General features: G+C 60.5%; 1 protein-coding gene across 1 annotated transcript in view; it reads right to left on the bottom strand.

The window, feature by feature from the left end:
• LOC135977724 (kinesin-like protein KIF21B) overlaps positions 1–18,725 on the bottom strand; it is a 33,102-nt gene extending 14,377 nt beyond the window's left edge. Inside the window, 17 exon segments of the mRNA XM_065578971.1 lie at positions 425–594; positions 2,047–2,148; positions 4,511–4,708; positions 4,839–4,986; positions 5,271–5,500; positions 6,213–6,281; positions 7,580–7,687; positions 7,831–8,030; positions 10,225–10,425; positions 10,899–10,998; positions 11,703–11,778; positions 12,239–12,460; positions 13,668–13,731; positions 13,896–14,085; positions 16,386–16,587; positions 16,893–17,035; positions 17,767–18,725. Of these exon segments, the coding sequence (XP_065435043.1) occupies positions 425–594; positions 2,047–2,148; positions 4,511–4,708; positions 4,839–4,986; positions 5,271–5,500; positions 6,213–6,281; positions 7,580–7,687; positions 7,831–8,030; positions 10,225–10,425; positions 10,899–10,998; positions 11,703–11,778; positions 12,239–12,460; positions 13,668–13,731; positions 13,896–14,085; positions 16,386–16,587; positions 16,893–17,035; positions 17,767–17,985 (2,642 nt within the window). The 5' untranslated portion in view covers positions 17,986–18,725.
• Positions 18,726–22,178: the final 3,453 nt, after the last annotated feature.

Here is a 22,178-nt window from a genome sequence, read left to right as displayed (position 1 = left end):
CGCGACAGAGGGTGGGAGGGCACCGCACTGGGCTGGTCCGATCAGAGCCAGCCAGCAGGTGGTTGCCAATCAGCGTGTGGCCCTTTACGTCCTTGGGACCCCCCCAGACCACTGCTATCATTAACTCTTTGCCACCAAAGCGCCATCAGTGCATCCTCACGGCTGGACAGGCTGTGACCATGTGGGCTGATACGTCTGGATGAAGCGGGCCTATCACTCCTGCCCACAGGGTCAGAGCAATGCCAAGAGCCCTGGGGTGGGCTCCATCTGTCCCAATGGGCAGACGTGCCATCTGTAGGGGCAGGGAAACACCCCAAGCCTTCCCAGCTGCTGCCAGCCCCAGGCCCCACATCAGCGCTGCCGGCTGCTTTGCCAGCCAATGCCCAGTACTCACGGGGGTCCCCAGGAGGGAAAAGCCCAGCACCCACCTTGCTGCACGTTGTGGATGAGCGCCTGCAGCTCGGGGTGGGACTCCGCTTTCTCCCGCAGGGCATCCAGGATCACATGGTTCTGGGAGGAGCCGGTCACATCCGTTTGTCTCAGGCGCCCTTCCAGCAGGCGAATCTGGGCTTCTTTCTGAGCCACCTGCAGCCCCTGTTTGGCGGGAGCAGGAGGTTACCTTCCGTCCAGCACACAGGACGGGCCAGTGGGTGGGACGGGGAATCAGCTCCTGACTTCAGTCCCTGTCCCTGGCCACAGATGCAGGTTCCACACCAGCCTCACTCAGCTGCTGCTTGTACCCCTGTGACAATGCGGTTCTGGCGGAACCCAACTGAGAGTGCCAACTCAGGACAAATTGCTCAAATAGGGCAGTTACAGCCCAAGGCTGGGGTTTTTTCCACCTCTAAGGAAAACCAAACCAGCCAGACTAGGAGGACTTTGGTCTCACCCCACTGGCTAACCGCAAGTCTCACAAGCGGTCTCCTTAGACACTCCAGTTTCCCAGTATTACCACCAGTGCCACTCGTTATGGGGACAAATGGTTATGAAAACCAATACCCCAGTAAAAGAAAAATGGTTCTCCTGATCCCAAAGGACCAAGCCCCAGACCCAGGTCAATATACAAATCAGATCTTACCCACAAATCACGCTATTGCCAATCCTGTAGAATCTAAAATCTAAAGGTTTCTTCATAAAAGGAAAAAGATAGAGATGAGAGTTAGAATTGGTTAAATGGAATCAATTACATACAGTAATGGCAAAGTTCTTGGTTCAGGCTTGCAGCAGCAATAGAATAAACTGCAGGTTCAAATCAAGTCTCTGGAATACATCCCCCGCTGGGATGGGTCCTCAGTCCTTTGTTCAAAGCTTCAGCTTGTAGCAAAGTTCCTCCAGAGGTATGAAGCAGGATTGAAGACCAGATGGAGATGAGGCATCCGCCTTATATAGTCTTTTCCAGGTGTAAGAACACCTTTGTTCTTACTGTGGAAAATTACAGCAAAATGGAGTCTGGAGTCACATGGGCCAGTCCCTGCATACTATGCTGAGTTACAAGGTGTATCTGCCTTCTCTCAATGGGTCCATTGTATAGCTGATGGTCCTTAATGGGCCATCAAGCAGGCTAGGCAGAGCTAACACCATTTTGTCTGGGATGTCACCCAGCAGCATAGCAGAAGTTTGAAATACAGACAGTATAGAGCCAATATTCATAACTTCAACTACAAAATTGATACACACATATAGACAGCATAATTATAACCAGTAAACCATAACCTTGTCTTAGACACCCCATTTGACCCCCTTTATACAAGATCTGGGTGCCACTACAGGACCTTGGTTGCAACAATGATCTATATGGTCCCAGAGGATATCAATAACGTCACAAACCCATTCCCCTCTCTGGGTCCAGCAGCACACAGGCCAGGCAGGCCTCTCAGTCTCCCTCACCCACGCACAAAGGATGCCCCAGGCGCAGCCAAATAGCCCTGGCTCCAAACCTGACCTGCAGCAATTGTGATCCCACACTAACAGGGGGCCTCCTGGGATCCCATGTTCTGCGACCCACCCCACAGAGCTGCACCCCCACTTGAAGGCCCTTTGCCTGACCTTATCGATGGATGCCTTGAGGAAGTTGTCCAGCAGGAGGCGCGCCTCGGCCAAGGAGCAGGAGCTGATCACCACGGAGGTGTCGGTGGAGTCCAGCTCCTCCTACGGTGCAAGAGAGACCCCCGAGGGAGGGGAATTAGAAGGGCACTGAGGGCGGTGAAGGGCAGAAAGCAGAGGGCCAGCAGAGACACCAGCGCCACGGAATCGGGGGCGGTTTCCTTGACTGGCTGACGCCGGCAGGGACGCAGGTGCTCTGTGAGCAGGCGGTGGGGAAGACGACTTGCATGCCAATACTGTGCATGAGCACTCGCACTGGACGTGTGCCTGGAACCAGGCCCCTGATTGGGCCATCTATGGGGACTGAACCACACACCTGCGGATTTAAAGAAGAGGAGCTTCTACCGCCTGGACGGCAGGAGCTGCTCGCTAGCCAGGTGACCAGAGCAGACCAAGGGCAGGTTTACACTGGGAACTTATACCAGCATAGCTATGTCTCTCCAGGGTGTGAAAATCCTGCCCCCCCCCCCCCCCCCATCCCAGAGAGTGTAGCTCTGCCGACCGAACTAAACAGCCACCTCCTTGGGAGGTGGATTACCTACTCCGACGGGGAGCATCTACATCTAAAGCCTTGCAGCTGTAGCAGATTAAGCGTAGACATATACTAAAAACCTGTTTACAACCTCCAGCTGCTAGGAGAGGAGCAGAGAGCTACACTGTGATGAACCTGGGTCAGACCCCCCATGTCATTAACGGTGCGTCCACAGCAAAGAAAAACCCACAGCAGCGAGCCTCTGGCCAAAGGATTCGGGCTTGCACTACGGGGCTAAAAGTAGCAGTGTTAGACATTCCCGCTCATGGGCTCCAAGACCCTCCAGAGCCCAGGCTCCAGCCCTTGTGTGAATGTCTACACTCTTCATTTTAGCCCCGTAGCCCTGCGAGCCAAGGCAATGGATCCAGGCTCTGAGACTTGTGCTGTGGGGTTTGCCTTGCAGCACAGACACCCGACAGGTGCCAGGGAGAAAGGCCTCATTATTAGGCTATTGTTTCTCTGTGGAAATAGTTGATTAAACAAAAATTTCCTTTTTGGTCCAAATCCCACCCTCCCTTTACAAAAATCTGACATCAGAAAAGAGACTCAATGTTTGACAACAGCTTTCAGCACAAGTTCGCGGTTTCAGAAAAGGGAAACTCTTTCCCAAGACCCCCAATTTTTTTGCCTTAAACCATCAAAACTGATTTTCAAAAACCACAAAAATTCCAGTTTCTCAGGGGGTGGGGCGGGGGGGGGGGGGGGAGGGGGAGGAGAAACTGATTTTTTCTTCCCCCTGGGAAATTTCAAAATAAAAACTAAAAGGATTTGAGATTTCCTACAAAAGCAAACAGCATCTTCAACCCTCTCCCACGGCTACACCTGGAGTTGGCTCTGAATACCGGTCTGCCCCCTGGGCTTGGCTTCGGTCTAGGCTACAGGAACGCCACTGTGGAACTGGGCTGGGTCGAGGCAGTTTCTCACAGGAGGTTGTGTTGCCGTATACGCAGGGAATGGAGAAAGCCCATGTTCTAAGCATGTTTGGAGCCTGGCGGCGACCCAGGCTGGAGCCTGGTGCTGACATGGGTTTTTCTGTGCACACAGACAGGATTGAGCGTGGCTAGACCACGCCTTGCCCGCAGCACTGGATACACCATGGGTACATTTGTCCCATGGTACGGACAGGGCTTCCACTGACTCCAGCATGTGCAGAACTCCCATCAGGGCTGTTGGGCCTAGCAGCTGGTGGTGGACATCATGCTCTCCGCAGCCGTCCCTTCCACAAATAAACCATCCAGCACCGATGGAGACCCTGGTGGACCAACATATAAGGGGCTTCCTAAATCCTGGCCCCGACCTTGCAGACCATGCAGCGGAAGAGGGCTGATTCTTGGCCTCTGCTGGTCCAAGCCAAGCCACAGCCATGTCCGTTAGCCTGGCGCCCACGGGCCTACGGCTGCCTATCGCACCAGCCCCGTGCGTGCTCAGGCACCTGCTGAACTGGGCCTTATACAGCCGTCATCAGCAAACAAGCAGAGAAAGCAGCCAGACTGCAACAGCTGCTCTGTGACGTTTCTGTAGGGAGGGGGCGAGCTCTGGGGGCTAAGAGCAGGGAGCCAGCTCGGCCCTGACTCCCTGCGTGACCCACGACACGTTTCAGCCCAGAAGTTGGAGCTTAGAAAGCAAGAGGACCCTGCAAACCTGCCTCCTGCACCCCTTATGCTTAAACTGCCTAGAGGAAGAGTCCAGCCAGCCAGCCTCCTGCTCACGCCCAGTCCCCACCCCAACTATCAACCAGCCCCCAGAGCACCCCCTTTCCCTTACAGCATACAATGCCCTGGGGTGATCTCCCCTGCTCCCCCTCCCGTGAGACCAACTCCCCATATACAGACCCCCTGCACCTCACCCCCGCCCGCAGGCCCCCTCCCCCGGCACCTTGGTCTCCTCCAGCTGCATGATGGTGGCCTGGCAGTCGGCGATGCTGTCGGTGATGTAGTCAATGTTGGCTGTCAGCACCTTGATCTCCTCGTTCAGCTCCTGCAGGCCCTTCTGCTCCTCCGGGCTCTCCGCCTACAGCTTTCCCCTCTTCCCCTGCAGCAGCGCCTCCTGCAGCAGCGCCAGCTCCTCGCGTTTCTGGGGGGCGGGTGGGAAGGAAACGCCTCAGCCGGCGCTGTCCAGGTGCCAGCAGCCTCCCAGCACTCCTGGTCCTCGGTCATGCTCAGGCCACCCAATCCCCACCAGGGCACTGCCCCCCACACCTCACCTTGATCAGCCGCTCCATGTCCGCCTCCAGGTTGACGATGGTCATCCTCTGCATGACAACGTCAAAGATGCGCCGCTCCAGCAACTGCCACTTGAGCCGGGCTGCCTTGCTGAAGGTCTGGCTCATCCCCTTCTTTGGGAACTTCTTCCTGCAGTGGGATGGGACACGGTCAGGGGGCTTCCACCAGGCGGGCGCTCGGCCATCACGCCCGCTAGTGCTCAGGACAGAGGGGCATTTACACATCAGGTCTCCAGCCAATGTGGAGAGTCTCACGTGTCAAACCACATGGCAGAGTCGCCCACGATGATAGAGCCATCGTTTCCCGTGTTCCCACAGAACTCCGCTCCCATCTAACACCCAGGAGCCCGGGGCCTGAGGGCCAAGCAGGGAACGAGGCCGCGGGGGACACGGATTCGGAAGCACTGGTCTGACCTGACGGGCCGAGCCCCATTCACGGAGGGCGAAGGGTCTCCCAGGAAGTGGTCGATTTTCCGGTTCCACTGGCGCACAATGCTGGAGACCGAGCGAGAGTCGGACTCCGGTTCCGAGGAGATGGTGCTGATGGACACCTCCGCACCTGAGTCCAGCATGGCTGGCTTCTGACTCAGCCTCCCAGAGACCCGGTCCGACATGGGCTTGGCCAGGCGGCGCAGAGCAGAGACCTGGGTGAGAGCAGTGCCTGAGGGCTGGGCCTCCTGGGAACACCCGCAGGGGGCATCACCCCCCAGCCGCAGAGCGACTCCAACGCTTCTCAGGTGGCAAAGTGAGCCCGGGAGCAGCTGAGCACCTTTCAAGAGAGCTGAGCCTATCTGGGCTGGGTGAAGGTCCGGTACCCTTGGACAGCAGTTTCCCAGAATGCATCAGGAGGGGCTGGGAAGGGGCTGGGATCGAAGCACCGCACCGTCCTGCAAGCTGTACGGGTGCTGGGACAGGAGGCAGCCTGGACGAGTCACGTGACCAACTCAGCTGCCAGGACCCAGCTCCAGGAAGGAGGGAGGGGGACACAGCCTGTTGTGCACGGTTGCACATGGCATGCAGAGAATTCCTCCTTCCTGACCCCAGAAGATCAGCTGCCCCCGGAGACAGGCGTTTCCTCCCTCGCAATCACTGTCATCTCCTGCCTGGTTACTCTTGGCCATAAAACCACCAGGCTCTGTGGGAAATCCACCCCACCCAGGGCCAGCGCCTTGGGAACAACCCAGCATTGGCGGAGCACGACCCACTGGGACAGCAGAGGGGACTATTCCGTCTGGAGAGGCCCCAGGGCCCTACCCTGCCAACGGCCCAATCCAGGAGCCAGGCCTCAGCGCCCACCCAGTCACGGCCCCGTGAGCGGCTCTCCAGACCCCCGCAGGTGCAGGGGCTGGCACTCACCTCCTGGGTTTTCCTTCGCAGCACGATTTCCTGCTGCCGCTTCTGAGACTCCAGCGCCCGGATCTGAAACTGCGCAGGAGAGAAGCCGAGCCTCAGTCGAGTCCTGAGCGGGCGTGAGCCGCTAAAGAGGAACCCAGGGTCTGGGGTAGAACCCATGGCAGCAATGGGGGAAGGGGAGGGGACCCAGGGCTCCCCCACCCCCTTGCCTGGGGCCAGCACATGGCATGTTCTCAGTGCAGGCCATGGGCCAGATTTTGATCTCACCAGCAGCGGTATAAAACCTGGAGCAACTGGGGCTAATCGGGATTTATTCTGCTGTAACCGATAGCAGCACTGTGGCATTTGTACCTGCCCTGAGCAGCAACCAGAGATGCAGGAGGAAGCAATCACCTCCTCTGACCTGGGGAAGGCGGAACCTGCCACCCCACCAGGTGCTGATCTCAAGGGATGGACAGACAGATGGACATGTGGTTGGGAGAGGGGACGTGCTGCGCCTTCAGCAGGGGGAGGAGTCCCCAGACAGTCGGTGGGGTGGCTGGTTTCCGCACAGGGTGCCCAGCACACAGCTCCCCAACCAGGCAGGGTTTTGCGCTGTTCTATGCTGCCGGCCCCATTCCTGGCTTCACAGGACCTGCAGGCCTTGGCCGGCCAGTGGCCCAACACGGGCTCTGAGAGGAGCGGGCCTGGGGGCCAAGCCGGGCACTGATCCCAGCGGCCGGGCACCCGGAAGAGCTCTAACACACTGTCGAGCAGAGGTAGGGCAGGACTGAACGTGGAATGTTCTCGATGCAGGTGACGGCTGGATTCACATCGCAGCAGCAGCAGTGTAAATCTGGAGCGACTCCGCTAATGTCAATGCAGTTACTCCAGATTTACAATGAGCGTAATAGAGAGTGGAATCCGGTCCTCTGTTGGTGCAGCGCTTGCTCCAGATTTCCCATCGCCTTGCTCAGCCATCCCTGCGGCTCAGCCCCAGCTTTGCAGGGCTCCCCTGCTGCCCCATATCCTGAATGGCCCCACTCCCAGTCTCAGCCCTGCCCCGTCAGAGGGGCTCCCCTGCCCCTGCCCCGCCCTGCGTCAGGGACTCTGGGTGCAGGCTGGCTCACCCAGGTAACTGCTCACCTGTGCACAGGGGAGGGGACCTGACACATCATGCATCAGCGAAGGCTCTCCAGCACCCTCCCCATCTGGTCCCAAGGAGCCTGGCTTGGGGCATCTCCCCAGGAAAGGCCCAGACCCATTGGAGAACCCGCACTCCCCGCTGCACCCTGGCCAGCTGGTGTGGGAGCTCAGAGCCGAGTGAGGGGCACAGGCCCCAGCCAGAGCTGCCCTATCTGCAGAGCCCTGGCGAGGAGCTGGGTTCTCACCTCCTGCCTGTGCTGCTCCTTCTTCAGCTGGGCGATCTCCCGATTCCGCTTGGTCTCCACCAGCCGCCTCCGCTGCTGCTCCTCCAGCATCTGCTTCATCAGTGCCACCTGCAGGCCCCCCCGACAGCCACACCCAGCATAAGGAGTGTGCACAAGGGGCTGTGCCCATCCACCGTCCCTCCCCAGTTTGAAGAGCTAGCACAAGCAGGCCATGCCCCTCCAGCCCCCTCCTCCTCTGCCCAGCCAGGTACCTTCGCCTTCTTCATCTCTGCCACCTCAGCCTGCAGCTTCTTGAGCTCCCGCTCATAGCGCGACTGGTTCTTGAGCAGGCGAGCGTGTTCCTTCTGGGCTGCCTGCAGCTTCTGCAGGTCCCGATTCATCTCCTTCAGCCGCTTCTCGTAGTCCGCCTTGATCTTGTTGGCCTTCTCCTCCGTGTAGCATTCCATGGTGCCTGAAGGGGGTGGCGCACAGACGCTCAGAGTGCCAGGCTAGGCCGAGCCCATCACGCTCCATCCCACCCAGCTGCCCCCTGGACCCACCAGGCCCCCAGGGAAAGCACCCTCAGTGGGGGGCACTTTAGATTAACTCTTGGCCTCCAGGGACAAGCCTGCCTGGTCCAGCAGCTCAGGAGATGTTCAATGGCCGAGTAGCCCAGACCAGTCATTGCCTGCAAGCCAGAACCATGGGCCTATTTTAGACCAATAACCCCGGCAGCAGAGCAGTGCCAGGCGTGTGCCAGGGACCGCACCGCTCCAGGGACTGGGTGCACACTGTTCTCCTCCAGGCAGCCATTGCTGTTCAGCCTAGAGGGGGATTCTGCTGAGATGAGTTTGGTGGGACTCAGCTGGGGGCAGGTGTCTCAATCACTAAAGTCTCAGTTATAGCATCAGCTGCCCCACTCAGGGAAGATGCCCAGGACTGAAAAGCCCTGGAGATGGAGCTCTCTGCATGGGCAGGCTACGCTGCTGCTCCTGCATTGGAGAGCCACAGTTTCCTCGCTGGGAGGAAGTCAGGAGCAGCTGGGAGCTTGGCCGCAGATGCCAGGCAGCTTTGCCTCTTTGCCTGGCCCTGTCTCCCTGACGCGTGTCAGAGCTTGGAGCTCCTCCGAGGGAAGGGACTTTCCCTGGGCCCTACACCCACTGTCTCCCCACAGCCAGCGGGCTGCACAGCTGGGAGGTCACGGGGTCACCAGGCCCAGCCCTGATCAAGAGGCGGGACAAGTGGCACACAGCCGAGGAGAAGGATCGATCCCAGGAGCTGGGAAGCCAGACACGGAGCAGCCAGCGGGAATCTCTGGGGACTGCAAGAGGGGCATGGAATGCAGGTGTTAGCGGGGGAATGGTCCCGCTACTGTGGTAAACTTTCCTGGCTTCTGCACTACCCCGGTGAAGTGGGTTAGCGAAAGGATCCGAGTCCTCGCACCCACTTCCTTTACCCAGAGGCCTCCCTGCCCTTCAGGGCTCCCCTTCCACTCTCCTGTCTGGCAGAGTCCTCGTAAACCCCGACAAGGCTGGGCCCAGGATTCCTGGGGGGCTCGACCCCCAACCCTGCTGTGGTCACCCAGGACAGGGGCTAGGGTGTCCCCACTCCGGAGTACTCTCTCTGCACTGGGCACCTCCCTGACCCACTGATCATTTCATACAATTTAAAGCAAATACAAGTTGTTTAATTAACAATTAACTTTATAAAAGAATAAGGAAAAATGGGAAAGGTTAAAGGAAAACACATCACCCCGCTCTGTGGCAGGGAACATCACAAACAGTGTCTCTGGAATGTCAGGGCAGGTCACCGTCTGTTCCTTGTAGGTCCCAGGCTCCTTCTCAGGCCCTGGCCGTGCTGCAGAGACGCTGCGGGTCGGACACTTGCTCTGGCGGTGGCCACACGCTCTCAGGCTCTAGGTGGCAGGACCCTTTTTCCCAGCGTCGCCCCCGCCCGGTCGGGGTTATGATCCCCCCTCCGAGTCTGGCCTGCCAGGCCTCTTGGCTGAGGTGTCTCCCTATGCTGGGCCCACTGCCCAGGGTCCCCCTCACTCTCCCCAGCTGCTCACCGCACCCAGCTCCGGACGGCTCCAGCCCCGGCTCCAGCTTCACTCGGCCTCAGCCCGGCTGCTGCTGCTCTGCCTTCAGCTCCCTGGGCTGCTTGTCTGGCCCCTTGGGCTCTGGTTGCTGCAGCTCTGCCCCCAGGGCAGCTCTGCTCTCTCTGGGCTGTGCTCTGGCTTTGGGGCTGCAGCTCTGCTCCCAGCAGCTCAGCTCGGGCCCCTGCTCTCTCCTTAGCTCGGCCCCACCCTGTCTGACCCAGGCAATTCCAGCTCACCCGGAGGACGGGATCCCCCCTGGCCTCCTGACTCCCTGATTAGCTGCCCGCCCTGTCAATCAGGCTGATCTGGAGCATTGGCCTCTCCCCATTGTCCCTGGGGATTGTCAGTCTCAGGCTCCTGATTTGCCATCGACCCCTCCCCTTTTAGTGCTGGGAGCAGCCAACCAAACCCCCCCACTGAATGTTAGTAAGGGGGCAACAGTCCCCTTACACAGGGACAGGGCCCAGTTTGGGTCTCATTGGGCGCCGGGAGAACCCCAGGGTTTCTCCTGCCAGCGCTGGCTCAGAGGACCCGTGCGGTGGGATGAGCCGGGGGGTGGAGGGGGCACTGCCCGTATTGAGGTTCTGCAGCACCCGGTCCCTCTCCAGCTGGGTGTCGCGGATCTTGTTCTGCAGCAGGATTGGCTTCTCCTCGGACTGGTGCTTGAGGGTCTGCAGGCGCCGCTGGCTGTTCTCCAGTTCCTCAATCAGCTTCTGCTCGATCTCGATCTCGCAGGTCAGGTCGGCCAGATCAGCCTGGAAATTCACCACTAGAGGTGGGGGGAGAGTCAGGCAGCCAGGCAGCCCCGGGGAGGTCAGGAGGAGAGAGCCAGGCAGCCCTGGGCCGGCCTGGAGAGGGGAGGGGCAGTGCCTGGCTCACGGGTCCCCTATGGACTCTGGCATTGCAGAGGAAAGGAGGCAGATGAGGCAGGACTCAGAGGGGATGGCATCTCGCTCCTGCGGTCTTAGCCTTGCCTGGGTACCCGAAGGCGAATGCGGGGGGCTGAGGAGGAAGGGACAGAGCTTGGCAGCCAGGCCTGTGCCACTGAGCACCAGCTGAGCCGGACCACCTTAGCACCCTGACTGGCACCTCGTGCACCTCCAGCCAAGACCTGCCCAGCTCACCCTACAGGCCCACTGCAGCCGCCTACCGCCTCCCCAAAAGGGGCACAGCCCTGAGTCACTGCAGATATCCCCGGCCCCAGCCTAAGCACAGAACTGGGCACCGTGCCCTCCGAGTTACCCTTCTCCTCCGCATCGGAGTCCGAGTCCACCAGGCTCTCCTCGCTGCCCGAATCCTCGTCCTCATCCTCACAGCCACTCTCCTCCCGCTCCTCCTCCTCCTGGGAAACAAGCGCAGGGTTAGGGCAGAGATCAGGAGCCTTCGGCCCCTCTCTTATCGTCGCAGGGGCTCAGGCCTCTCCCCATCCGCCACCCCCAGATGTGGGTGAATTAAAGCGATTGCCTCAGAAACCAGTGCCAGGCAGAGGCAGGAGAGAGGACGTTTGACCCGGGGCCAGGGGCAGGGCTGATCCCTGTGTGCAAAGGGAGTGGGCCATGTCTGGGGAGCTCCCCCGACCCTCCCCGCTGAGATGGCAGCTGAAAATGAAGGACCTGATGAGAACCTCCGGAACGGCTGGGGCAGAGGGGACACAGTTCACAGGACAAAGCCCAGCTGCATGGAAAGGCCTGTGGCTAGTTGTCCTGCCCCACCTGTTGCCAGGGTGTCAGATGGCACAGGGCACTGCCAGGGGGCAGAGGGGACTGTCTTACCCACCATCCTCGGCCATGCCCTGCTCCCACTCTCCACACCTAGGCGGGGCCAAACAGCAGCAGACTGGCTGCCCTACGGGGGGGTGGTCATGGACCCTGCCCCTGCCCCCCGGATCCCCTGCGATTCCCACAGACAGGCTGGGCTTTGCCCCACCTGCCTGGGTGCGGCAGGACACAGCTGCCCCAACCACGGGCGAGGCACAGAGAAGGCCACTGGCATTCTGGCTAGCAATCGGGCTCCCACCACCCACTCCACGGGGGAAGCCTCTCGCACCTCCTCGTTCTCGTCCGTCTCCTCCCCGTTCTCCTGCTGCAGCTTTGGCCTCTTCTTAAAGGCCTCCTTCTCCGGGCTGCCAGGAAGAGACGGGATGAACCGCGGTGACAGGGGAGCCCTGGCACATGGTCCCCTTAGACCATACATCCCCAACACCCTCCATCTCAGAGCCCTTCAGGAACCCAGCTTCACTGCCCTCCAGAGAGACGGGCCAGGCAGTGTTACCAGATGGGGAGACTGAGGCACAAGGAGGGGAAGGGACTCACCCAAGGTCATGTGGCACGTCAGAGGCAGAGCTGAGAAAAGAACCCAGGAGTCCTGATTCTCTGCTGTATGGCTTTGGCTTCCCAGGGATGGGGCAGGACAATGTCTGGACCAGCAGGGCTGATGGGGGCTGGAGGGTGCCAGGGCTGGAAGCCAAGGGAGAAGTGGGCATCCCAATAACTATGGTCCTGCCATAATAATGAAGAGCCAGGGGTGGGAGCACCCAGAACAGACCCCCCCCCCTCTGTTCCCAGCAAGGAGTTGGCCATCACCTCTTCCTCCGCTGCTTGGTCTCCTTCTTCAGCCGCTCCAGGTCCTGCTTGGCCCGCCGGAGGACTTCGGTGGCCTCTGCCTCCATGGAGACCACGGGGCTGCTGAGTGTCCCCAGGCCTGGGCCTGGAGATGAGCCCAGGGAGTACGGGGGCCTGGAGGAGACCCGCGACAGACTCCGGCGGAGCGACTCGTTCATGGCTTCGCTCTCCAAGAGCTTTGTCCTGGGGATCGGAGGGGCTTTTGGTTACGGAGATCTGCTGCCCTGGGCAGATGTCCAAAAACCCCAGGGGAAAAGACACCCCCTCCCCCCAACCTCTACGGAGGGGTGACCAGGAGAGTGTGTGTCTGGAACCTAAACTGCCCTCGCTCAGCTCGGACAAAGGGGCTCAGGGCTCTGCTCCCGGGGAGGGGTGCTGCAGAAGGACATCGCAGGGAAGGAAAGCTGGCATGGCCACCACTAACCATCTGCATGCCTCTCGTGGGAGCAAAGAGTCACAGCAGATGCCACTTCATGGATTTAGTGCCTTCACTTAGATGGCAATGCAGCCCAGGCCACGTCACAAAGGCCCCAGGGCTTCCCACCAGGTCTGAACGCTAACGGGAGAGAAGCAACCCTATGGCCGACAGCCAGTTCTCAACAGCCACGGTGATACGCTGACATGGCAGCCTAAGGGTTAATCTTCAGCAGCGGCTGCGCTAGACACGGTGGGGCACCTCTGTTTTCTAGCATTACGGACGGGGTCTGGATCCTCAGCGGGAGGGGCGTAAATCGGCATTGCTCCAGGGACCCCAGTGGGACAACGCTGATTTTACACCAGCTGAGAATCTGGCCCAGAACGAGCGAGGGGATTCCTGTCTCCAGGGTTGTCAGTTTCTCCAGCACGAAATCCACATATGAGCAGCACTAGCTATCAGACTGCATTTCAATGTACCCCCGGGAGGCATTTAAGTCTGGATCAGCCAAGGCTCCAGAGAAAGCTTGGGAGCACAAGGGCCGGACAGGACGCCCTACAGGATGGAGACATTTCCATCTCGAATGTGGGGCTTTTATTTATATTTCAGCAGCACCGAGAGAGACGGGATCGAGGCCCTGTTGTGCCAGGTGCTGCACACACCCGTGAGACGGGCGCTGCCCCAAAGCACCGACAATCTAAATGGTCGCATCAGACCAAAGGCAAGAGAGGGGGAAGTGACTTGCCCGAGGTCATTGGCAGAGCTGCGATGCCAGCCTACTATTTGAACCCAGTGCCCGCGGCACCAGTCACCCAGCCGGGAGCGGCAGAGCCAGAGAGGGAATCTGGGCCTCCAGAGCCCCAGGTCAGCAGCCCCCCCGCTAGCCCGCACTGCCTCTTTGCAGGTCCTCTCAAGCTGCACGCGATACGTGGCCCCCCCAGACGGGCGGAAGGAGAGAACGTGACCCACGCCCACCTGAGCTCCTCGATCTCCCGGATGTAGTTCTGGATCAGGGCGCCGATGGCCTCGTTGCCATCACCTGGAGGGACAGAATTAGGATCACGGACTAGATCAGAAACACCTAGGAGCTGGGCTGCCACTCAGCTGCCCTTGGACCTGAGCTCTGGGGTGACTGTAATTTTCGTGGGACCGATCCGCATGCCCCACCTCGCATACACGTTCTCCGGAGGTGCCCATCCTCACCTGCCTTGGCCAGTATCAAATTGGCCTCCTGGCTCATCAGGTGGGTGACCTCGCTGTTGATGGCATCAATGGCCTCCTGCATGGCCTTCACCCTCATGCGCAAGGTGGCGTTCTCCTTCTGGAGCATGGCGTTCTCCTGGAACAAGTCACTGTAGCCCTCGGCGCCGTCCTCCCCGATCACACGCTTGCCCTGCGGGGAGAGGAGAAAGGGAGATGCAGAGAGGGCAAAGCCACAGCGTCGGTCAGCCCTGGCCAAACCCAGCCGGCCACGTGCTCAATGGCGCCATACTGAGGAAGATGGGTAGGGTAACCCTACGTCCCATTTCGGCTGGGACAAGTCCCTTTTTTAAGCCATGTCCCGGGCGTCCCGACTTTTTTTTGGCAAAAGTGGGCATTTGTCTCCAAGGGCAAACGGGACAAACACCCAGTTTTGTCAAGAAAGTGGGGTGCAGAGGAACGTGGGGGGGAGGCCGGGATCCAGCGGGGGGCAGGCAGGGCTCGGGTGAGCAGCGACGCTGGCCCCAGCCTTTGGGAAATAGTCGGCCTATCCCGTATGTGCTTTGCTGCTCGCCCCAGCCCTGCCTACCCTCTGCACAGGGAGGGGGGCTCGCGTGAGCGGCTCAGGCCAGCCCCACATGGGGGGAGGGACTCAGGCGAGTGGTTCGAGGCAGCCCCGTGGGGGGGGGGGAGGAGGAGGAGGAGGGGCTCAGGCCAGCCCCACGGGGTGTTCTGTTTTCCCTTTGGGAAATATGGTCACCTTAAAGATGGGTCACAGCAAGAGGAGCAGGGAAAAGGCGGAGACTCAAAAAATGGCAAGTGTGCCCGTGGGAAGGCCATGCTCGGGGGACAGCAGAAACAGGGAGCAGCTGACATGCTGTTGGTGCCTTTTACTCAGGTAAGGTACTGATCTGAGCCCCATGATGGCAGGAGCTGAGCACCTCCCAGTTTAATGCATTTACCCTCATGCACCCCCAGGGGGCAGGGCAGTGCTCTGACCCCGGCTGGGCAGCTGGGGATTGAGGCCCTGAGGCTAAGGGAGTTGCCCAAGGTCACACGGGGAGTCTGTGGCAGAGCAAGGACTTGACCACAGGGCTCCCAAGTCCCAGGCCAGTGCCATGACCACTGGGCCATCCTTCCTCTCGGGCTGGGGAGATACATGACTCAGCTCAATAGCAACCTCTGGCTGCCTAAGGGCTGGTGCTCATGGGAAACCAGTCCAGCCAAGCTCAGCATGAAGCAGGATGTCGGATATGCCGCACAGGACAGGGATATAAAGCAGGAGGTGCCTTCCCAGCTCCGAAACATACCCTGAAGCCTTCTCCCTGTTCAGACATGACATACAGCCCTTTAACAGCCTACCTCGCCATAGTCCCTTGCATCCTACCCACAAACTACAGCACCACTGAAACACAGCCATCTCTGCGGTGGAGCCCAGAGCGGTGGCCAGAGCCCCTCCCCCGCTTCCCCCCTCCTCCACAGTCTCAGCACACCGCTTGGGCGGGGCGGAGCCAGACATCTGCTCTAAGCCAAGTGGCACGGTAAGGGGGCCGGGGAGTTGGAGAAGGGGGGCAGTCAGGGGACAGGGAGCGGGGCGGGGGTTGGATGGGTCAGGGGTTCTGGGGGGGCTGTCAGGGGGGCAAGGGTGTGGAGAGGGGTCGAGGCAGGCAGGAAGCAGAGGGGGTTGGATGGGTCGGGAGTTCTGGGGGTCCTGTCAGGGGGCGGGGAGCAGTTGGATAGGGCATGGGAGTCCCGGGGGTCTGTCTGGGGGCAGGGGTGTGAATATGGGGTGGGGATGTGGATAAGGGTTGGGGCAGTCAGGAGAGAGGTAGGGTCCTATGGGGGCAGTTAGGGTGGGGAGTTCTCAGGAGGAGGCAGTCAGGGGACAAGGAGCGGGGGGGGGGTTGGGGGTACTGAGGGGAGTAGTCAGGGGGTGGGAAGTGGGTTGGAGTGGATGGGGGCAGGGCGGGGCTAGAGCGGGACTTCCCACTCCCCGCAGTGTCCTCTTTTTTGATTGTGGAAATATGGTAACCCTAAGTTAGTGGTCTGTGCAGCCTGGCTTATGGGAACCATCCTGGGCTCCCAGTGTGGTGGCCAAGCCTGGATGTGTCGGTGAAGGTGTCAGAGAGCAGACAGAGAGAGGCACAGAAGAACAGGGGTCTCATCTTTCAACTCTGCAGCTTGGACACACCCTCGTGCCTGGGCTCCCGGCCTCTCCTGCCTGGGGTCCCCTGCACCTTGGTCTTGCCTAGTTCACACCCAGCTAGGGCACCCTGGCTCTCGTCCAGCTGGCACTCATTCCGCACGCTTAGCCGCGTCCAGACCCTGGCACCTAGCTCTGGTACAACTGGCTCCTCGCACCCAGAGCCTGGGCATCCCTGGAACCGGGAGTTACCCAGGTCATGGGGGCTGGGGTGGGAGGAGACTGGGGGGTCGGAGGGAGGTCTCTGCAGGGTGGGGGAGGTTCCATGGGGGGGATTCCACGGGGAGTACCTGGTTCTTGTCCAGCTCGCAGTTCTTGTATTCGCTCTCGCCCTGCTCCTGGAAGGTGGCGATGACAAAGCCGACGAAGAGGTTCATCATGAAGAAGGCGATGAGGATGATGTAGATGATGAAGAAGATGGCGATCTCCACCCGGTAGTTGTAGATGGGGCCCATGTCCTCGGTGTGGGTGTCAATGGCCTTGTACAGCAGCCTGGGGGGTAGCGAGTAGAGAGCATGCAGTTTACCAGGCTGCATGGGGGGGCGGCTCAGTCCAGCTGAGCTAAGGCAGAGAGGTCAGGACATCCCAGACAGCTGCTTCCCCTTTGACTGCACTGGCACCTCTGTGCCCCTGATCGGGGGTGGGGGGTCTGACCCCTCTCTCCATCTTCGGGAGAAGTCCCCTCACATGGCATTCCCCAGCCAGGCAGCAGCGCCAGTGGGGTGCTGGGATCTCCCCCCGTGCAGCCTGACCCAGTGCCCGGCCCCCATGCTGCGTGCTCCCCCCGGCGGACTCACTGGGGCCAGCCCTCGAAGGTGGAGACAGTGAAGAGTGGCATCATGGCTGAGAGGACGTTGTCGAAGTGGAAGTCGTTGTGCACCCACTCGCGCGGGTACAGCTCTTGCTGCTTGGGGCCGCTGTCCATGTACAGAAGTTGCCTCTGGAACGGGAGGCAGCGGCGCATTTACAGACGAGGGGTGAGCGAGTGGGGGACTGGGCCCAGAAACTCTCCGGTCCCCTTGCCCATGACACACACGTGCCCGCCTGCTGAAGACTCCATGCTGCTCAGAGCACGTTACTGTCTCACCAAATCAACCTGGGGAACTCACAGCAGCAGGAAGCCAGAGGCCAGTGCTGGTCGCGACAAGCACCATGGCCGAGTATGCGAGTTCTGACAATAACAGGAATCGGCAGTCATGCAATCAGGGTGTGCTGAGGAATGATCACATGTGGATGCCAGGGCTACAACCCGTCTACAACCTGCCCAGCAGCCTCACCAAGATCCACCCTTGGTGCCTCTCCCCAGAGTACAGGTGGCAGCCTGGATCTACAGGCTGGAGCAGCTCGGCAAATCCCACCACATGCCTGGCAAATCCTGCCGTCCGGGATGAGCTCTGCCCTTCCACAGCCAGGGAGACTCATGCCCCAGGGCAGCCCCCTATACACCCAGACACGTACTTCACCCACTAGCGTGTCTGAAAGGGGACCTGCAAAGGTGACATAACACCCTGGGATATGGGAGGCACGTGACTCCTCCATTTGGGGAGGCTGCGTGTGCCCAGACTATGGCCCCGCCCCTGCTCCAGCTCCTGCCCCACTCATCCCCGCCTGCGCCTCTTCAGCCCCTCCCCTGGGGTTCCCCTGCCTGCCCGCCGGCTTCCGGCCACTCACCCCTCGTGCATGCGTGTGTCTCTTCACCCCCTCCTTCAAGGCTCCCCTGCAAGCAGACTGGGGACAGGAAGAGGACGAGTGGGAGCGGGAACTCAAGTGGAGTGCGGGCAGGACCACAGCCAGGGTGCCCACCCTTTTGGCAGCGGTGCGCTCCAAAGGCGGCAGGCCGTCTGTTTGGGGAGGCTTAGCCCCCTCTGGCCTCTTATACCCACCACCCATGCCTGGGGGCTGCCATCTTCTGCTCCTGCTTTTGATGATGAGTGAAGAAGGCCTGAAAGAGCTTTCCCAGGTCGTTCCATAAAACACAAGACAGTCCCAGGCTTAGGGTTGCCAACTTTCTACTCACACAAAACTGAACAGCCCTGCCCTGCCTCCCAGGCCCCGCTCCCTGCTCACTCCCTCTGTCACTCGCTCTCCCCACTCTCACTCACTCCCTTATTTCCACCAGGCTGGGGCAGGGGGTTGGGGTGCGTGAGGGGGTGAGGGCTCCGGCTGGGGATGCGGGTTCTGGGGTGGGGCCAAAAATGAGGGGTTTGAGGTGTAGGAGGGGCTCCAGGCTGGGGGATGGAGCTGAAGGGTTCGGAGTATGGGAGGGGGTTCCGGGCTGAGGCAGGGGGCTGGGGGGTGGGAGGGGGTACGGGCTCTGGGCTGGGGTGTGTGTTCTGGAGTGGGGCCAGAAATGAGGGGTTCAGGGTGCACGAGGGGGTTCCGGGCTGGGGCAGGGGGTTTTGGGGTGGAGGTGCAGACTCTGGGGTGGGGCTGGGGATGAGGGGTTTGGGGTGCAGGAGGGTGCTCCGAGCCAAAGGCGTGAGGGCGATCAGGGCTGGGGCAGGGGGTTGGGGCGTGGGAGGGGGTCAGGGGTCCAGGTTCTGGGCGGCGGTTACCTCAAGCAGCTCCCGGAAGCAGTGGCTTGTCCTCCCTCTGGCTCCTACGTGGAGGTGCGGCCAGGTGGCTCTGCGTGCTGCCCTGTCCGCAGGCACCCCCCCTGCAGCTCCCACTGGCTGTAGTTTCTGGCCAATGGGAGCTGCAGAGCTGGCACTTGGGGCGGGAACAGCGTACGGAGCCCCCTGGCTGCCCCTACACATAGGAGCCAAAGGGGGGATATGCTCCTGCTTCCAGAAGCCGCGGCTGACTTATCCCTGCTGTGCCGCTGACCGGACTTTTAATGGCCTGGTCAGTGGTGCTGACTGGAGCCACCAGGGTCCCTTTTCGACCAGGTGTTCCGGTCAAAACACGGACACCTGGCAACCCTGCTAGTGCCTTAACCATTGGCCTGGCCTTCCTCTGGCTTACGAGTCCAACTCCTCCTTGGTCCTGGCCATTCAACACTCCCCTCGGCTCCCTGCCCCCTAGAGCAAACTGCCCTGTGCTGCAGGCTTTGCTCTGCATAGAGACCCACGCCTGGGCTCCTCTGCTCAGCAGGGTCCCGGGAACAGGCTGTGAGCACAAGAGACAACAAACCAGGACTGGTTCCTCGCCTTCCCCACCAGTCCCCCCTCAGGCAATGACACCCCCCCCTGGTCCCTGCGCTCTGGCTGCGAGGTACATGCAGTGATGACAGGGGGCGCCTACCTGCTAGGGTGACCAGATGTCCCGATTTTATAGGGACAGTCCCGATTTTTGGGTCTTTTTCTTATATAGGCTCCTATTACCCCCCCACCCCCTGTCCCGATTTTTCACACTTGCTGTCTGGTCACCCTACTACCTGCATTCCTCTTCTGTCATCTTGGCCGGATCCGTACAGCTGCTAAACTTCCCCTAGGTTTAAGCAGAGAGCAGAAGAATCAGGGATTGTACTGTGAACCGCAGGGGGCCTGACTGATAGACCTGGGGAGCAAGGACAAGGGCAGCTGCTGGCAACTGCAGTACATCCTGACATGACCCCACGGCTTGGCCCCGACCCAGGGGGCAGCGTCTCCACGGCCCATTCCAGCCTGAAAGGGGCTGGTTAGTGCCAGCCGTGAGCGTCTGGGCCCTACACCAGCTGGGCCTTTCCTTAGAGGTGCTTAGAGCCCAGCCAGATGTGCCAGCCCTCAACTCTCCCTGCGCAGTCAGCAGCACTGACAACCCCTAGGAGCCCTGCAAGGCCCGAAGGCCAGACCACTGCTGCAGCAACCCGTAGCACTTCTAGCCAAAGAGTCACGTCAACCTCATCCATTCGCACAACAGCGCAAGCGCAGACCTGCCTGCAGTGCCACGGGTGGTCAGGAGGAAACACCTGTGATCCTGCAACACGGTGGGGAGCTGGAGCGGGCGGGGGAAACCGAGTCACAGGTGGGGAAGGGACTGGCCCAAGGCTACCTGGCTGGTCAGCACCAAAGCTGGCAAGAGACCCCCAAATTGGCTGACTCCCACAGGGCCATGGGGCTGCCTTGCGTGGGCACAGATTATGCATACACTGCCCTGTTCTGCCTGCAGCGTGCTGGTACCCCCAAGGGGATGGCCGGGGATGGTCCTCGGCCTCCCTCTGAATTTCTGACATGGGAGAATCCCCTCTCTTAAAAGAAACGAAGAGGAGCCACTTCCTGGAGCTTCCCTGAGCTCAGCTCCACCCCAGCTCTCCCCAGGACAGGGAGGGTTGGGGGATACCAGCGCTGGGTTCTGGCCGGGAGGGGCTCTCACCTTGAAGAGCTGCACCCCGATGCAGGCCAACATGAACTGCAGCAGGGTGGTGACAATCACAATGTTGCCGATGGTCTTGATGGCCACGAACACGCACTGGACTACGTGCTAGAGAGAGAGAGAGGCCAATGCAGAGATGGGCCAGGCCTGCAGCACCACGACCTGCTGTGGGTATCGGCCGTGCCCCTGTGTAGGGGAAGGGGCCATCCCAGACACAGACGGGGGACACAGCACCACACCGGTGTGCAGGGGACACGGCCGTCCCAGACACGGATGGGGGACCCAGCACCACACCAGGGGAAGCGGCCATCCCAGACACGGACGGGGGACCCGGCACCACACTGGTGTGCAGGGGAAGCAGCTGTTCCAGATGCAGCCAGGGGACCTAATACAAAACCAATGGGTTGCCTCCCAGCTGCCCACAGACACCTAACAAAACACCCGGGTAAGAGTGAAATCAGGTGGCCTGAGCCCTGGGACGTGCAGTCCTGGGATCCTGCTCAGATGGCCCATGATCTGGCAGGTCCTGGATTCCTGGGGCAGATCTGAGGGGGGCCGTGTCCACCCCCTATGGAGGGCCCTTGTCCCCGCCTTGCTCTCACCTTCAGCCCCTTCGCGCTGTTAATGGCCCGCAGCGGCCGCAGGACTCTCGGCACCCTCAGGATTTTCACCACGGAGATGGCGCTGGACCTGGGGAGGGCGGGGGGAGACGGGGTGACTCAGCCAGCTTGGGGTCTGGCCAGACAAATCAGCTCCTCACATGCCGTCAGGAGCCAAACCGGCCTGCAGCGATGCATCGGGGGAGAGCCAACACCTGTGCCCCTCCAACATGGGCAGGGGAGCTGTACCTGCCAGGGACAGGAGGGGGCAGACTGGGGGGACAGGCAGGCGAGGAGGGGGCATGCTGGAGGGGGCAGGCTGGGGGACATGCTTGGAGGGCAGGCCGGGGGGTGCAGAGAAGCAGGGGCAGGAGGGGGCAGTCTGGGGGGAATGCTTGGGGGGCAGGCCGGGAGGTACAGAGCGGGAAGGGACGTGCTGGGGAGACCGGCTGGCGGTGTGCTGTAGGGGGCAGGCTGGGGGGGTGCAGAGCGGGAGGGGGAGCGCTGGGGGGCAGGCTGGCGGTGTGCTGCAGGGGGCAGGCTGGGGGGTGCGGAGCGGCAGGGGCAGGAGGACAGGCCAGGAGCATGCTCTGGCGGGGCCAGGCTGTCATGTGTTCTAGGAGGGGATTGCAATCCAGTTTGACAGAGCTCCCCAAGGGCAGCACTTCCAGGCGCTTCCCACCGTGGGGGAAGGGGCAGGCGGCTGCACAGTACATCAGTAGCAGAGTTGGGCCTAGCCCCCAGGATCGCTGACATCCCTATCCTGAGCCCTAGCCCCTAGGCCACATTCCCACCCACCATGAGGAACAGAACCCAGGAGTCCTGAAGGAACTTGGGGGAGGAGGAAGGCAATTCCAGATTGAAGTGAGTGCCTGCCCACAAAATCCTTGCGTATCCAATTCATGTCACAGCATCTCCTCTCCATTCTCAGGGGTTGTTTATTTCCTTACTCCCAACAGTGTGGCTGGATGACTTTGTGGCACTGAATAGTGTATGAATGCTAATGCAAGGGGAATCAACCAACTCACATGCTTCTGGGCACAGGCTGATTGTCACAGGGATCAGGAGGGAATTACTCCCCACCCTCCATCTACAGCCCTGCGTCTGCCCAGGTGCATCCCTACCATCTGCAGCATCAGTTACTGGTCATTGCTGGAGGTGAGATACTAGGCTAGACAGACCAATGGCCTA

The sequence above is a fragment of the Chrysemys picta genome, unplaced genomic scaffold, assembly GCF_011386835.1.
Source record: "Chrysemys picta bellii isolate R12L10 unplaced genomic scaffold, ASM1138683v2 scaf19, whole genome shotgun sequence".
Lineage (NCBI taxonomy): Eukaryota > Metazoa > Chordata > Testudines > Emydidae > Chrysemys > Chrysemys picta.
This window is presented reverse-complemented; position numbering and strand designations above follow the sequence as displayed.